We start from the raw sequence: 17,107 nt of genomic DNA, 5'->3' as shown, positions 1-17,107 counted from the left end.
GCGGTTGAGATTGTGGGACTTAGTTTGGGGGCTGGGGTCCAGTGAGGCTCCTTGGTGGGCAAGGCCTCCTGGGGTCAGTTGTGGGTTGGGGGGGTAGGCAGGTGAGGTCTTCTCCAGGTGCTCCCTGACACCCCATGCTAGGCCCATCTTCCCACCCCTGCTAAACCTTAGGGAGAGTCTGGGGGCCCCAAGGCCACTGTAATTTGAGCTGCCTCCTCCAGGGACTTGCCACCTTCCTGGTAGGAGAAGCTGGGGGAGGGGAGGAGGGTAGTTGGAGACTGGGTTAGCTGGGGTGGGTGAAGAATGAAGGAGCCTCAGCTGGGCCCCCTTCACTGCCTGCCCACCTGGCTCCTTGGCCGTGCAGTGGAGGGAAGAGCTGAGAGGGATCCGTGGTGCAGCAGCCATCCTGGGACAGAGGTGTCCCTCGGGCTCCTGGGCTCTCCTGAAGGCCCTCCTCTAAGCCCAGCACAGCTGAGACAGGAGCTCCAGCCAGCATTTCAGATGGGGAAATTAAGGCCTGGAAAGGTGCACAGCCAGACCAGGCTATGGCTGGGGTGAGGGTGGGAACCAGGGTCCCTGCTACCGGCTGGGTTCGATGCATCCGGTTGATGTCAAAGGGGCGGGGTTGAGGCAAGGAGCCTGAATGGGGGTCTCCAAAGCTGCCCCGAGGGCCTGGCTGAGCCCCCGCCACCCCTCCTCACTGCTCAGTTGGGATTCCGCCCTGTGGGCAGAAGAGGCTCCAGACCACCTCCACGCCTCGGACCACTCCTCCTTGTGGCCCACCCGTGCTGCCTGGCCCAGGACCCCAGGCCCTTGGGGAGGGGCAGCTGCCTGGACCCCTGCAGGGAGGGGCCGTGTATCACCCCTCGTGGTGCTAAAGGAGCGGCCTGGGAACCATGGCCTGCAAACCCCTCTCTGCTGCCTCTCCGTGCTGTGTGGCTTCCCTGCAGCCTCAGGCTCCTTGTCTGGAAAACGGGCACGGTGTGAGGGCCCGCCTCCCCTGAAGTTAGGAGCTTGGCTCGAGGAGCCTGGGAAGCTGTGCTAAACACAGTGACCGCTTGGCAATGGCAGTGGCCAGGACATTGTGTGCGAGGCAGCGGCCAGGAATGAGCACGGTCACCTGCTCGCCCAGCTCACTGTTTCAGAGGAGAGAGGCGAGAGCTTCCCTCTGAGGGCCTCTGGCACTTATCACCTGGGCCCGGGACCTGCAGGAGTGCCGGCCTCTGCTCAGGCCAAGGTCTGTTCTCCCTGGCCTGGCCCGTGGCCCTGTCTGGAGCTGAGCGGACAGGTGGAGGAGATGCCAAGGAGATGAAGCCCCCCTTCTCTCCATCCCAAGAGCCTCGTCTCGTGCCAGCGTAGGGGGCGGCTCACGGAGGACACGGGCCATGGCTGCAGGCCGCAGCTCCCAGGGGCCGCTGGAGGAGATGGACAGAAGCTGGCCCGGGGCGTCCCAGCTGGGCCCGGGCAAGGCAGCTGTGTGGGCAGTGGGAGCAGGCAGAGGGCGTCTTGGGCCCCGGGCCCTCACAGCCCCAGGTGGCCATCAGCGGAACTCGGGGCTGGCCCTGACTCTGCAAGGGAAGCTGGGGGCTCGGCTGCGCCGTGGTGACTCACTGGGAGGGGAAGTCCTTATCACGGCTCCCTGCTTCCTCGCTCTGTTCCTGGCAGGACCCTCTGAGCGGAGGGGTGGAGGGCGCCTGGTTTCCCCAGCCCCGTCCACTGTGAGCCAGAGCCAGGCTGAGAGGCTGGGTCACTGAGTGGCCCCCACGGTGGCCACGTGGGGACAAGAATCGCCTCTCCTTGCCTCTCTGGGTGGGCTGAGCAGAAACTTCCCTGGGCTCCCTCAACCCTTGACCCAGCATCCCCATGGTGCTCCTGGCCCTGGGAGGGTCTTGACCACGGGCAGCCTTCTCTAGAAGGCCTGCCACCCAGCCAGATGGTCTTGCTCACCTCCTCTGGGAAGCTTCGTGGCCACCCCCACTGTGCCAGGCCCCTGATGAGCTGCACCCACGTGCACGGTGACTTCAGTGACCTCCCTGAGCCCCTGCCTCTGTCACTCGCCAGGAGCTCCCGCAGGACCAGGCAGCCAGAGCCCCAGGTTCCAGTTTGGGGGTCACCATTTGAGCTTGGCAGTATGGCCCACAGATCATGCCGCTTTTTCTGGGTGTCCTCCTTGGCTCCAGCCTATGGTGGCCCTGGGTGGTGGGCTCCGGGACTGCAGTTAAGAGCAAGGCAGGTGTGGCGCCCCCACCGCTGAGCCCTCCGCCAGGGGGGCAGCAAACAAGGCAGACAGTTCCCAGTCTCACGCAGGATAAATAAAGCAGGGTGATGCATGGGCAGGTTGTCAGGTCAGCGTCTTGGGTGGTCTGGGGCTTGTGGGCCCTGCTGAGGAGGTGACAGCTTAGCTGAGACAGCACAAGAGATGAGGGTGCAAAGGCCCCAAGTGGGAACAAGGCCTGAGATGGGGTGACCTGGAGCACCCAGCACAAGGGTCCTGGGGGCCCCTGGCCGGGTGCCCGGGTGTTCTGCCTGCTGATCTCACCCTCTGAGCGCATGGTGGAAGCCTGGGACAGATGCGTCCAGGGGTGGCAGGGGCACGCCATGTGTCCGTGGAGGCCTGGGGGCTCTCTATGCTGCCCAGCCTGGGAGTAGGGGCAGGGAAGCTCCCACGCTCCCACCTCCAACTCCTAGGAGGAGGTCTGGCCCCCTGGGAGGCTGGGGTGGGGGGGGCGGCCACATTTCCCAGACGCGGCCTCCAGGCCTCAATCAATGCCAAGTCCCAGAGGGCTGCCTTTGTGTGGCGGGACAGCAGGTCTGGTTTCCTCGGGGTGGGGGGCTGGGCCTGCACTCTGCCAGGGCCCAGCTCTGTCCCCAGCCCCACCCCCAGCTCCCAGCACCTGCTCCTCTCCAATGGACAGCGGGCCAGGCCCTTGCCAGGGGCCTCCCTTGCCCCCCAGAGGACAGGCCCCCGGCAGGTGGCTGGACCGTGACAGAAGCAGCTGCCGGGCCCCATGTGGGATCCGTTAATCCTTCGGCGGCTGAGGCAGGTGCCAGCGTTACCCCCACTCTTCGGATGGGGACAGTGAGGCTCAGCGGCTGCCGGGGCTTGGCTTGGTCCCAGGGCTCGGAAGTGGCAGAGCCAGAAGGCCCAGGCCTCGCCTGCCAGCTGCCCACATGCCTCCACTGGGGCCTGTCCCCTCAGGACGCCGGAATGGCTTAATTCCGTCTCTCTGGAGACCCTAATCCTGACGGCTCTGCACGAGAGTCTGGCAGGGGGAGAGTGGGGAACAGGCTGGTGCAGGCAGGGAGGGATCTGGTTCTCCTGATCATCCTGGCCACTTAGACCCCTCGCCTCCAGATGATCCCAGGGCTTCCGTCTATAAGGGGTATGTGACTTGTCCCTCCACTGGACCCTTTTCCCCCTCAACTCTTGTTGTTTACTCCTTGGCTCTTCCTGCCCCAGGGCCTTTACACAGGCAGCCCCTCTGTCTGGAGCATACCCCTCTTACAGTGTAGGCCTCAGATGCCACTTCCCTAGAGAGGCCCGCCTTGATTTCCCTACCGGAAGCGGGTGCCTCTCTCCCTCCCTGCTCTCCTGTGGCCTCTGTGATGGGTGTGTGACCATCTCTCACAAGAGCCATTTCCCCTGAGTCAAGGTGCTCAGTGGGTGTTTGCCCATTGAATGAGTGAATGGTGGACGAGGGCCCACAGGTTGGGGGTGGAGGCCGGTGCAATGGGGTGAGAGGGTGACTGGAGGGTCCAGAGGTCCCAGTACTTCTTGGCCGTCTGACTGCCCCCTCTGCCGCAGGGCCAGTACTGCGACATCTGCACAGCTGCAAACAGCAACAGGGCACACCCCGTGAGCAACGCCATCGACGGCACGGAGCGCTGGTGGCAGAGCCCGCCACTGTCCCGCGGCCTGGAGTACAATGAGGTCAACGTCACCTTGGACCTGGGCCAGGTAGGGTCCTTCTCTGGCCCGCTGCAGCCCCCACCCCTGTGTCTCTGGAGAGAGCCCACCCCGGGGCACAGACCGTGAGGTCTCAGCCGGAGTGGGCGCGGGGCCGGGAGGCTGGGCGCACATGGGCTGCTGGTGGCGGGCCCAGCACGGACATGGCAGCGGGCCCTTCTCTTTGTTCTTCCGGTACCCCTGGCGCACGGGGAAAGAGCGCCAGGGGGCGTGGGGGCTCACAAAGGTGACAGGGGGAGTTGGGTGAGGGTGCTGAGAGGGCAGCATGGAGGTGGGCTTGAGATGCTGCGTGCCCCTCAGGCCTGAGATGCTGCGCCCCGGCCACGGCCTGGTGTTTACTCAGAGGAATTCCTCCGCAGGGAGCCAGGCTCTGGCTAGCGGCTGTGGGAGGGGCCCCAGGAATGTGGAGGAGGCCAGGAAGTGGACATTCCTGGGATACCTGTGCTGCAGTGGAGGCCACCTCGGGGTCAGGTGTGCCTGAGCACTCAGGCCCTGGCTCAGGGCTCACCTTGGCCTTCGAGGCTGCTGTGCAGGTCTTTGGGGGGTGGAGGGGCGGACGTTTCCCAGTGACAAGTGAGCCCCCTCGGTGGAGCTGGGCTGGGTCCAACTCAAGCTGTGTCCCACTCCTGGTGTGACCGCCCAGGCGCCTGGCCTTGGTGTCCTGGCCTGTGAAACAGGCCCACGGTCCCATTGCCTCCTGGGATGGGGCGGGGAGGGGGCAGGTAGATGAGGCTGAGCCTGGAAGCAGCCAGCCGTGGGTCTGCCTGAGAGCTGGGGCTAGAGGCGATCCTGTCAGACCCCTACGCTGTTGGCAGGGGCGAGGACGGAGCACGGGACTGTGAGTCCAGAGGTCTGAGTCCAGGCGGCTTGGCCACCATCTCAGGCTGTGACCCGGTGGGTCTCTACTCCTTGCTGAGCCTCCTGCCCTCCAATCCTGAGGCTGTTAGAAGAGACAGGGAGAAGTGTCTCCTGTGAGCCTGGCTGGAAGGGTGGGTGCTGGGGACAGGTTCAGGGTACAGTGTCCAGCACCTCCTGCCCCTGGCCTGGAGGCCCGCAGGCTTGGCCCAGTGGGTGGGTGGGCTGTGAGGGAGTGGGTTCAAGTCCCAACAAGTGGCCCGGAATTTCCGGGCCTGGATTAGCTGTTATGCCCTAGGGAGAAGCAGCCAGAGTAGGGGGGAGGGGCAGGGGAGGGGTGGGCTGGGGAGCAGGCTGCCCACCATGGGCTCCCTGCCTGAGAGTCAGGGCTGGTAGTCACCTGGCCCAGGTGTGGGTGGGGCTCAGCCCATTTCCCTCCCCTCCCTGGGTTTTCACCATGTCTCTGCTCTCCTGTACCTGGGAGTGGGAGGGACCTCCGAGACCCTAAGTGACCCTGGGGACCCCTCTCTCGGGCACCGGCGTAGGGGTGCCCACAGGAAGGTGGGAGGGGAAGTGGAGCCCAGCCCCGCCTGGGGTCGGTCAGCGAGAACTTGTGCAGAGCTGGTGGGTTCTTTCTTCCCCCTCCCCCTCCTCCTCCTCCCTCCCAGGGACAGGCCTGGGCAGTCTGGGGGAGGAGCAAGGGCCCTAAGTGGACACACAATGGCCCAGTCTCCCTGGCAACCCCAGGGGGCCGCAGAGCAGATGGGCACGGTGCCCGCTCAAGGTGCACTGGGTGGGGCCAGGGAGGCACTTGGATGTCACTCCGCCCCATGCCCTGTGGCTCTGCCCACTCCTGGCTCTGTTGCCCCCTGAGCCTCAGTTTCTCTGTCTGTGAAACAGGCTGGAGACATCAGGCAGCAGCGCGTCTGCTCTGTAGCCAGTCCCGGGCCAGGCAGAGGGTTTCACCACGCACATCTTGCCTCTCCAAGCCTCGGTTTCCCCAACTGTAAAATGACACAACGGGGAAAGGGGCCATTTCCAGCTGCCTGGGGCAGGCTGACCCACCCACCTGCCCTTCCCTCTGCCCGTCTGCCTTTCCCTCTCTCCCTCCTCCTCCTCCTCCCTGGCTCTCTCCTTCCTTTTCTCCCTCCCCACTCTCTCCCTCCTTCCTCCCTTCAGCAGATGAATCCACCAAGCCCCTGTCTTGGTTCAGGCGAAGGGGCTGCCAGCTCTGGTTGTGGGGGGCGGGGGAGGACAGGGACTGCCTACCCATGTGCTCTGGAGTCGGGGCAGGGGGCGGGTTTCCAGCTCTGTGGGTGAGAGGAGTCTCTCTCCCGGGGATGAGCCTCAGCAGAACTCCAGAGGAAATTACCGAGTTCACCGCCTCATCTTTCAGAAAAAGGAAGCACACTGCCCCTTCCTCCCTGAGGTGCCCGGCAGGCCCAGGGTCCCTTGGGTGCCGCTGCCTGTGGGGTCAGGGACAGAGACTGGGTCCTGCCATCAGTGCCCAGTCTTGGGGTGGAGGAGCCCTATGTAGGGTGGAAAGAGGAAGGTGAGGACTCTGGAGGGGCAGTGGCCAGGGCCGGACCCCTAGGGAGAAGCATTGGGAGGAGTGGGCCTGGAGTATGTCTGACTGGCCCTCGCAGGGACCCTGGGGTCTGGCCCTCAAGTCCCCCCAGCTCTGGTGACAGGAGCGGCTGCACACAGTCAGACCGGGATGTCCCCAGGACAGGACCCTCCGCGCACCCTCCCCGGTGCAGATGGGGGGATGGGCCAAGCAGGAGGCTGGGATCCCGACTGGGGCTCTCCCACGTTGGGGCCCGGCAGTCCTTCGAGGCGTGCATCCTGGGGTGGGGCTGGGGCTTCTGTCAGGAAGCCCAGCTGAAGCCATGGGTCTGGGCACTCCCCCTGCGCGAGCTGCCAGTGGCCTTTGTTCTGGGATCTGGAGCGGATGCCCTGGGAAGAGGGGTGGGGGCAGCTGGCACTGGGCACAGGAGGCCTTCCTGCCCCGGGAGGACTGAGAAAGGGGGCGGGTGGGCTGCATCACAGCCTCCATCTCGCGCCTGGCGGGGGGAGCTAGGGCTAGTGGGCCTGCTCCCTGCAGTGTGTGTCCATCTGTCCGTCTGGGGGCCATCGAGCCCTGTGGGTCCTCCATGAGCCAGCTCTTCCTTTCCTCAGGCCACACCTCATCTTGTTCTGATCTTTCCCATCCCAGGGTAAGGTGGGGGGCCATTGGACCCTCTCCCTTCCCATTTTTCAGATGGAGAAACCAAGGCTCCAGGAGCAAAGGCCTGGCTGGGAAGGGCACGGAGAGGCCAGGCCTTGGCTCCCTGCCCTGCTTTCTGTGTGGGCCTCGGCCAGGAATCCTCAGACCTGAGAGGACCAACTCATTGGTCTGGGCCTTGGTGGGTGCCGACCTCGGAGGGGCTTCTCTTCGGGCTGGGGCACGGGAAGACTCCACAGCTGGTGACTGAGTCCCACTGGTGACCCGCCCAGGGGTCCTCCCCAGGGCCATGGGGTTCTTGTTTATCTCCTGTCTTCCCCAGGGGCTTCCTGCCGGCCTCGGGCTTCCCCTTCCCCGCACCCAGGGCAGGGTGGGCTTGGTTTCTCACCACCCCAGCTCAGACCACGCGGCAGGGTGGGTCCTGACTGAAGTGCCCTGCCCCACCAGGGGCTCTGCCACAGGGTCGCAGGCCCTGTCCCACATTAGCCCACTGGCCTTAGGGAGCTGGGCAGGGTGCGTTGGGGCTGGCCAGATGTCCCCCTCCCTCTCAGACATCTCCCTGGTGGCCTGGCCCTGGGGGAGGGCCTCTCCCCAGCAGACCCCTCCCTTTACCTGCCCGCCTGGCCCACATTCCCCACAGGCGGCTTCAGGTGGGGAATGCTGATCCCCTCCTGGCTGTTTTCTCGTCATGTGCCCTGTGGTGGGGCAGGTTGGCCCTTTGTCCCAGTCCTGAGAGGCCCAGGGCTGGAGGAGAGCAGACTAGAGGGCCAGGTGGGGGGTGCAGAGGGGGACCAGGGGCTGGCGTCGGGGTGTAGGCTGAGGTGGTTGTGTGTGAGGCCAAAAGTGTTGATTGGGGGCCTCGAAGTGCCAGGGTGAGGCGTCTGTGCCCTCCCTGGGGGACAGGGGAGAGGTAGGGAGGCTGCCAGCTCCCCCCCAAGATGGGGGTGCCAAGGAGCAAAGCCCCAGTAAAACACTGACCCTTGGAGGTGAGTCCTCCCCGGGCACATGGGGAAACAGCACCGTGTGGAGTGACCAGGCCCTGGTGCTGGTATCTGAAGGAGACGCTGGGCTTGGACATGGCTGGGCCGTCTGCCTCCCATGCCTCCCAGGCTCAGTTTCCTCCTGTGTCCATGGGGGTGCGAGCGCCTGTGCCTTGGAAGGGCCCCAGGACATCCCGGCTGCCTTGGCTGTTGGGCTCCCTGTGCAGCTCTGCCTACCCCGGTGCCGGGCGGCACGCCCTCGGAGGCTGGCCGGCTCGGGGCTCTCTGGGCAGGCCTTCTGGTCCTGACGTGCACACTGGCCTGCTGGGTTACGAGGCCGTGCTGCTGGCCTGGCTCTCTAGGCCCGACTGGGCGCCCAGCCATGTGGCCAGCGTCCGTGCGGGTCAGCGGGGTTGTTTGAGGGAAGCGGCAGGAAATGGGGCTGAGGCTGGCCAGGCTCAGGTTACAGAGCCCAGTGGCCAGGACAGGTGCGGGGGGGGGAGGACAGCGTGAGGGTCCTGGTGGCATCCCTGGGGTAGGCCCCCTCCTGCCATACAGGCCCGGCTCTCCTCACGAGAACTGACGAGACCCTCCCTCTGCTGGTCTTTTGCTCAGAGGGGCTGCCCATCCTCAGCCCTGTGCATCCTGCCACTGCCATCCTTGCCCTCAGTGGCTGCTCGTGGCCATCCTGGCACACTTGTCTCTGGGCACACACAGATACCCCCGCCACCTCACACTGGACCCCTCAGGCCCTGGAGGCTCCTGTTTTCCATCTGTTTTTAAACAAACTGCACAGCGTTGGCCTCCTGCAGTACCGCTCACTGGAGACTAAACTGTTTGGGTTTCGGGGTCCCCTTGGGATAAAACTCTACTTCCTGTGGCCCAGGGCCCAGACCATCTGGCCTGACCTGGGCTGGGCTGTAGGGGTGGGGGGACAGGGCCAGGGAGCGCTGGGCAGAACCTGGAAACCCCCCTTCAAGGCAGGGGGACCAAGATTGCCCCTGGGTGGTTGGGGCCTCGGAATCCCTCCCAGACCCGGCTCTGTCGAGGGTCTGGGCCACACGAGGCATTTGCCCTCCACTCTGGTTGGTGAGCTCCTGCACACCTGGCAGGGGCCCTTCTACCCCTACCCATTCCCTGTGAGTCCCGCCACTCTGCTCTGCAGTTGGGCACCCCGCCCAGCAGAGTGGGGTCGCTGGGGCCTCTGCCTGTTCTCTCTGCATTGCCATGCTTTCTTTTTTCCAGCAGTGGCTTTTCCATTCGCTGTCTCTCTGGGAGCCGGGTCCACTTGTGGCCTGTTTTCAGCATCCCTGATCTCGTTGTGTGGATGCCTGTGTTTATTTGCTCAGTTGGGGGCCTGAGTAGACACACCTGCCCTGCCCTGGCCTGGCCCAGCCAGCCCCTGCTGGGGTGATTGTCTTTATGGAGGTTTCCAGATGGGGTCTCTGCCGAGAGGGTGGGCACATTGAGGAGAGGGCAAACCTGGGGGGGCTGGGCCAGGCAGATTTAGTGCAATGGCCCCGAAGGCCGGCCCAGCAGTCTGGGGGGTCCAGGAGGTCTGGGTGCCCCGGGGCTCGCTCCAAGGGGAATGGTCAGGGAGCTAGCCCGGATGCCTGGTCTAGGAGGGGCTTCCTGCCTCCACCCAGCCACAGCCTGGGCCCCGGGCCCGTCCCCAGGAATCGGCATGGGTCTTGCTTCCTGTGGGGCCAGGGCTGAGTCAGAGACTGCCCGGTGATTCACACTGCCAGGCCGAGAGGGTGGGGGCTGGGCCCCCTCCTCCCCCAGGCCAGGGGCCTGAGAAGGGCCTGGGCAGAGGTTGGTATGCTGGCCCTGACCACCGTGTACTCCCGGGGGTTCCAGCTGTGGCCCTGTCTTAGTGACGTGGGTGCCTGAGCCCAGGAGTCACCCTCTTCCCCCGTGTCAGGGGCTACAGAGACCCCGGGGGGTCTGAACACCAGTTTTCCTCTCGAGCTGTCCTCCTGCTGTCTAGACCGCAGCCCTGTCCCCTGTGCCCTCCCCTCCCGACTCTGCCTGTGGACATCAGGGTGTGTGGTGTGGTGTTGGTGCCCTCTGCAGCGTCCCTGCCCGGTGGCTGCTAGCTTCTGCTTGCTGCTTCCAGGGCTCTCAGAACCATCGCACCATCTTGAAAGGCACCAAGTCACCCACACCTATGCTGTTTATCTTCCCACTGCCCTGTGCCCAGGGAGGGGAAGTGACCACCCAGGGCCACACGGCTCCTGGAGCCTGGAACCCCCCCTGGGCTCCTGCCCGACCCGTGCTCTCTGGGCTCTTGGCACCCTGGCAGACTGATCATGGGGGCACGTCCCCTCCTGGGGAGCCCTGGCCCTCCGGTCAGGCTGGGTGTGGGGGCCGGGGGCGGTGGCCAAGAGGCAGGTCCGGCTGCTGTCCTGGAGACGTGCCGGCCCCAAAATAGCCAGATTGTTAAAAATAGCTCCGAGGCCTTTGTGGCTTTTGCTTTAAAAGACATTTTTTTCCTTCTGCACAGACTCTGTAGCAGCAGGAAAGGTCAGCCCAACTTGGCAGTGGAGCAGAGTGGGTGGGGCTGGGGGAAGGCTGTGTCCAGCGAGGGCAGGGGTCTGCACCCACCCCGGGTCGTGCCCAGGGCAGCTGTGTGGCCCTGGGAGCTGGGACCAGATTGAGGGTAGATGGGGAGCGCTGAGCACACACCTTCCTTCCTCGCCAGCCTGGGCCAGGGCCTCAGGGACAGCTGTCTGGGGCCCGTATGACAGACGGATGACCAGGTGGACAGACAGACAGAGGCAGGGTCTTTCATTAGCGCATCCCAGCGTGCCGGGTGTGGGGGTGGAAGTCTCATGCTGCCCTTGTCCTGCCTGATCAGTGTCGTCGAAGTCAATATTTGTGCAAGTGCTCTCAGCTGGGAAAAATGCGACCGGCCCGCCGACCTGGGGGAGGGACAGAGCTGGCCAGCGGAGGGTGCAGCCTGGTGGCCTCGCTCAGGGAAAGGCGGGGGTGGGTCCCCGGGGACTTGCCGGGAGATTTTAATCTCGGGGGCCTTTGGTAGGGGCCGTGCTGCTGGCCCCCAAGAGCAGCCTGCGTTTGTGTCTCATGCACACCCAGGCCGCCCAGGCTCCCCCTGCCCCACCAGGGTTCCGGGAATGCCTGAGGGTTGGCCAAGGTGCCAGGCTGGGTGTACATCCATCCCCCCAGAGGCTTGAGCCCCTCCCTCGACTGGGCGGAGTGAGATGCAAGATGACCTCAGAGCCTGGCAGTGAGTGAATAGGCCTGTGCCCCCCCCCAACCCCCGGGAAAGGCCTCTCCTGGCTTCACTTGGGCCTGTCCCTACAAACGCCAGGCCTTCTGGGAAGGGCAGGACTCAGAATGGGTGTGTCTCGGGGTCCTGGGACCCTACCCCCTGCCTGGATTCTTAGCAACCTGTGCCTCCTGAGAGCTGGGGCCACAAGGGGTCCACGGTCCCTCCTTCATCCTTCTGTGGGGTCACCACAGCAGCTTCAGGCTGACAAGGGCTAGCGGGTGACTGTGCCTCATGCAGCCCTGGAGGGGACTCCCGCTCTCCCCTGTAGCGCCCGTAGTCTCCAGGGCCTAGCTGGCCGGCAGGAGCCCTGCTGGTCTGGGGCAGAAATCCAGAGCACCCAACGCTGGAAGGGGACCTGCTCCCTTGGGCTGGGCAAGGTCCCGCTGAGGGTGCAGTGGGTGGCCTGGGCTATGACATCACCCTCAAGGCCAGTGGGCAGTTCAAAGCTCACCTGGGGGCACCCCCCCGAGTGGGCCTGGGGTGGGGGGAGTGGGCTCATCCCAGGCCCTCGAGTCGGGCATGGCACCCTCCACGTGTGGCATGTTCACTAGTGTGTCTCTGCCCTTCGTCTCAGGCCCCCAACTCCTCTTGAGTGGCTGGCCCTCCTGTGCAGACTGGGGTGTCCCTGTCCCCCCGCCTGCCCTGCCCAGGTCTCCTTGGAGTCCAAACATACCCCACACAGAGCCCAGCCTGGTAAATGGTCGTCTGGCTTTGTCGTTCCCTTGGCCTCAGGCCGAGCACGGGGAGGGGGAAGGGAAGGGCTCAGTGGCCTCAGAGCTGTGAGGCCTGGAAACTATGGTCAGCATGTAGGGGTGACCAAGGCTGGGGTGGGCGCCAGGGGCTTGCCCCCAGAGGTGTGTGGGCAGGGTTACTCTCAGGTGTGTGTAAGAGTGGAGCCTGCTGAGGTGCCCACCCTCTCGGGGGTCTCGGTGGCCCAGTCTCATCACTGAGGCCACGGGCTGGGCAGCTGCTTCTGCCTGAGCCTGTGGGCTGTTCTCAGTGGACCCAGAGCCCTTTCCTGGGGGCTATGGCCTGGGGTAGGGGTTCCAGGCACTGACACGGGGACGTCTGTCTCAAGCTGTATGAGGAATAGCTTTGGCAGTGAGACCCCAGCTCCCCAGCCTAGGAGAGCCCTCCAGCGTCCGCGCAACAATTGCCTTTTAAAAGGGGTACCTAACTACCCTCCCACGTTTCTGCATGTCCGGGGCCCTTGGGCCAGTAAGGATGGGCTGCAGGCAGGAGGGCTTCCCCGAGGAGGTGTCTAAAGTGCCCTGTTTGGGATGTCCCAGGTGGGGCTAGGGGCCCAAGGCTGCAGGGCAGGAGGGCAGACAGCCAGGGAGGTGCCCCACCAAGCCCCCAGGGGTCCAGGACATGGGGACATCCACAGATGCTGACCTCTGGCTAGGAAGAGATGAGAAGCGAAGCGTGGGCACCTCCCTGGGAGTGAGGTCCGGCCAAGACACAGAAGAGAGCAGGAGAGGCGGGCCTGGGCCTCCTGGCAGGGGGTTGGGGGTTCTGGGTGCCACTGGAGGAGCAGCTTCACCCTCCCCCTGGCCAGGTGCTGCCCTGACACACTCAGGGCCCAGCGAAGTTCCAGCCTCCAACTCCTGAGCTGGCAGGGTCTCCTCAGCCCGGCCCAGAGAGGGCCCGCATTCCAATCTGTCTCCCCTGTTGGGGCCTCCTGACAATGGCAGGGGCTAGGCCCAAGCTGCTCCATGCCACCTGCCCCCGGGGTCTTCACTGGCCATGCACTGGTCAGCAGGCGAAGGGGGCAGGTCCTGAGTTGGCTCTGAGAATGATGAGGGAGTGACAAGGGTGAAGAGACAAGGTCCCCTGTCCCAGGAGGGGGTTCACCTGCCAGCTGTGTGAGGAGGCCAGGCTCACTTGGGAGCTAGGGACGCTGTCTAGCCACCTGTCCAGGCCGACCACCAGAGCTTTGGGGACGGTAGGATGAGGTCTGGTCTTCACCTTGCCCAGCCCCACTGCCTGGGCCCTGTAAACAGGCTGTCCCCTACTGTGTGCCCCATCTGGCCCCAGTCCCCACCCAGCCTGACTACAGCCTCAGAGCCCACAGGACCAGTGTGGCTCTCTGACCTCCTGGGGCAGGGATGGGCAGGCAGGTGGCCTGAGCTCCCAGGCCCAGGAGGGGAGCCCTTCAGAAACCACGGCTTCCCACCATTCATCTCTGTGTCCCCGGTCAGGCCTAAGTGGCCACAGGCTGGTCTGCAAGCCCAGAGGCTGCTCCCTGGGCCAGCTGGCCCTGTCGCCCGGGTGCATCTGGCCCTTGCAGGCAAACCCACAGGTGTCCACTGTGAGAAAAGGGAGCCCCATCTCCCAGGGTAGGGTGGCCCTCCGGGTGTGTGTGCCCAGGCCCAAGCAGCATGAAGGGCCTCGGGCGTCAATACCCTCGCTGCCCCACAGGTTTTCCATGTGGCGTATGTGCTCATCAAGTTTGCCAACTCCCCTCGGCCAGACCTCTGGGTGCTGGAGCGGTCCACGGACTTCGGCCACACCTACCAGCCGTGGCAGTTCTTTGCCTGTGAGTCTCCCAGAGCCAGGGGCTTGCCAGGAGTGTCCCCTGGGGTGGGCTGCCATTTCATGCTCTCTCAAGGTCTCTGGAAAGCAGGCCTGCCCTCACACCTGGCTCCTGCATGCATCAGGCCTGTTGGGTGCAGGTTCCTGAAGGCAGGTGGGGTTTAGTGGCTCCCACCCCTGACATGGGCCACAGCTGAGTCCAGGGGCTGGTGGTGCCAGGAATCCTTCGTGCCATCTCTCGGCTCCCTCTGGACTGGCTTCATGCTCCAGCAGCTCCTGAGGTGACAAAGGCGGCCTGTTTAGCTTCCTGGTCAGGAGAGCATGGGGGCCCTGCACCCATGCTCACCGGCCGGCCATGTCATGTGCCACCCCAACCAGTCATGTTGGTGGGGATGCTCCGATTGGGCAGGCATGGGTCACATGTCCCCCCAAAACTCCATGGCCCTAAAGTGGGGACATGGTAGTCCTCTAAAGGACAGCCTAGAACGGAACCCTGAGGACAGGGATGGGGGGGCCATCCAGGGGGACATTCACTACAGAGAGAGGGACAGGCACAGCAAAGGCCCGGAGGGGTCAGGTCGCACAGTGGGCGAATTCAGAGCCCCTGGGCTTGGGGCAGGGGCAGGGGCCGGTGTGGGTCCCCACCAAGCCCTCCCAAGAAGGCTCCTCGGTCAGCCAGAGCACCACTCTTTGGCAGAACCGTGTGGGGCTGGCGGTGGCCATCGAGGTGGGCGCAGCCTTCCTGCCCCACAGCGAGGCCGTGAGGCTCAGGAAGTCCAGACACGCAGGGGCATGGCCGTCGGGCCCGGGGTCCCAGGGCTTTCCTGGGGGCCCGTGCCCTCACCTTCTGGTCCACTTCCTGCAGCCTCCAAGAGGGACTGCCTGGAGCGATTCGGGCCGCGGACGCTGGAGCGTGTCACGCGGGACGACGATGTCATCTGCACCACGGAGTACTCCCGGATAGTGCCACTGGAGAACGGCGAGGTGGGCCCCAGAGTGGGGCTGGGGGGCAGCCCGCGGGGTCCTGGCCGGTCTGATCGTGGCGACCAGGCCCCGGCCTGACCCTCCGCCTTGTCTGCAGATCGTAGTGTCCCTAGTGAACGGGCGGCCGGGAGCCACCAACTTCTCCTACTCACCCCTGCTGCGCGACTTCACCAAAGCCACCAACATCCGCCTGCGCTTCCTGCGCACCAACACGCTGCTGGGCCACCTCATGGGCAAGGCGCTGCGGGACCCCACCGTGACCCGCCGGGTGAGCACGCGGGCTGGGTGGGCCAGGCCAGGCTGGTGTGGGCAGTGTGGGTGGGCCAGGCGGCTAGGCCGGGCTGGTGTGGGCAGCGTGGGGTGGTCTGGGCCGCTGGGGTGGGGTGGTCCAGGCAGCGTGGGTGGGCTGGTGTGGGCAGCGTGGGGTGGTCTGGGTGGCGTGGGCGGGCCAGGTGCTGGGCCGGGCTGGTGTGGTGGGCCACGGTGCTCATGCCGTGGGTACAGTACTATTACAGCATCAAGGACATCAGCATCGGCGGCCGCTGTGTCTGCCATGGTCACGCAGATGTCTGTGATGCCAAAGACCCCACAGACCCCTTCAGGTGAGGCCGTCGGTCCCTGCCCATCCCCCTCATCCCTTGCCCAACCCAGGGAGGAGTTCCATTGCCCACCATGTCCCTGTCCCCGTGTGTCCTGCACCAGCTACCACTTGTGGCCTCAGTTTCCCCATGTGCACAGTGAGGGGAAGGCAGTGCCATGGGGAGCCTCCCTGAGGTGCCCTGTGCCTAGGTTGGGCCTGTTTGTCCTGCTGCCAGCAGAGGTGGGGTTCTTGTTTGGACCCCTGAACCAGCTGCCCCTCTCGCCTCAGGAGAAGCCCAGGGCCCTATGGAGGGGAGTGAGAGAGGGAGGTGATGGGCCTGAGGCTGCCTGTCTCTGTCCTCTGGGGTGGGTGGGGTGCTCCCCCACCTGCCCTCAGGCCACAACGACACAGTCCCTGCTGCCCACCCCCCCCCGACCTTTGCCCTCCACTGTAGTCAGGGGCCACAGCCCAGGACAAGGAGTCACCCAGAGAGCCCTGTCTGACATGCGCTGTGCTCACCCAGCTCGGGGCAGCTGAGGCCTCCAGAGAGGGTCCAGATCCCAGGAGTCTGCATCTGTAACAGGCTGCCTGTAGATGTTGTGTGCCTGAGTGGCTCCAGGCACCCTAATTCGGCCATGAGTGTTCACCAAATTAACAGCTGGAGCCTGGCACTAGGCCAGGGCTGTCCTCTTCCTGCCTTGCACCAGCCCTGGCGGTGGTTCCTTCCTTCATTCGTTCCTCCTTCCTACCTTCTGTCAGCAACTGTGTGTTCAGCTAACATATGCTGGGCTCTGCTCCTGCACTGGGGACACGGTCCCACCCAGGAGCACCTGTTCTGGGAAGACAGGGAGCTTGCAGACCTGTATCCAGCGCAGTGGTCCTACAGGGCTGAGTGCTGTGGGCTCATGAAGCAGGTACGGGGGTGCACAGAGAGAGGCACAGCAGGACCTGCCATGGGGAGCCCGGGACAAGGTTCCTGGGCACCCCCAGCGGGGAGCTGGCAATCTCCCCCAGCTACTTCCATCACCTTGAAATTGTGCAGCCCCCCACTTCATGCGCTTGGATTTTGGACCTGCTCCGTGCCTTCCGCTGGGGTTTTATCGCTCTGTCCACACCCCAGTTTATAGGGGAGGCAAGTGAAGCCCAGACAGCACAGAAGCTCACCCCTGTTCTCACGGTCAAAGCTGCACCAAGAGGCAAACCCAGACCTCTTCAGGTGTGGCCAGTGGGTCTGAAGGAGGGAGGGGTGCAGTCCCCCTAGCTGGGGGGCTCAGGCCGGCTGCTTCCCTCCCGCAGGCCCTCAGGACCCACCTGGCCCTCCAGCCTCAGTACAGCCCGGGCCAGGCTCCTGCCCACAGCATCAGGCGCCGAGCTCAGGGGCCGCTGATTGCTCTGGGAAATTAAGTGCCAAGTGGGAACTCGTGAGAGCTGGGAGGGGAGCCTGCTAGGCAGCCAGATTGGCCTCGGAGGAGAAGCGGGCCTGCCCTCACCTGCTGGGAAGGCGTCGCGTCCACCTGACTCACCTGCACGTGGGGGTGGAATGAGCTCAGCTCACCCTGCAGGGCACGAGTGATGATGTGGACTGGGCATCTTCCCCAGAACCACAGCACCAACGCTCTCACACACCAATGTCCCGAAATAATCAACCTGCCAGGTTCTCACTGCACCCATCTCCCACTACCTCTGC

General features: G+C 64.7%; 1 protein-coding gene across 2 annotated transcripts in view; it reads left to right on the top strand.

The window, feature by feature from the left end:
* Positions 1-17,107, top strand: part of LAMA5 (laminin subunit alpha 5) — a 51,804-nt gene that overhangs the window by 1,228 nt on the left and 33,469 nt on the right. For both annotated transcript variants that reach the window (XR_011530681.1, XM_070587727.1), the window contains exons 2-6: positions 3,806-3,958; positions 13,743-13,860; positions 14,722-14,840; positions 14,938-15,108; positions 15,345-15,442. Coding sequence is in view for 1 of the 2 variants with exons in the window: in XM_070587727.1 (XP_070443828.1) it covers positions 3,806-3,958; positions 13,743-13,860; positions 14,722-14,840; positions 14,938-15,108; positions 15,345-15,442 (659 nt within the window). In the remaining variant the exon portion in view is untranslated. The remainder of the gene's footprint in view (positions 1-3,805; positions 3,959-13,742; positions 13,861-14,721; positions 14,841-14,937; positions 15,109-15,344; positions 15,443-17,107) is intronic.

The sequence above is a fragment of the Equus przewalskii genome, chromosome 21 (genome assembly GCF_037783145.1).
Source record: "Equus przewalskii isolate Varuska chromosome 21, EquPr2, whole genome shotgun sequence".
Lineage (NCBI taxonomy): Eukaryota > Metazoa > Chordata > Mammalia > Perissodactyla > Equidae > Equus > Equus przewalskii.
Note: the sequence above shows the minus strand (reverse complement) of the source record. Positions and strands in the feature narration are given on the sequence as shown.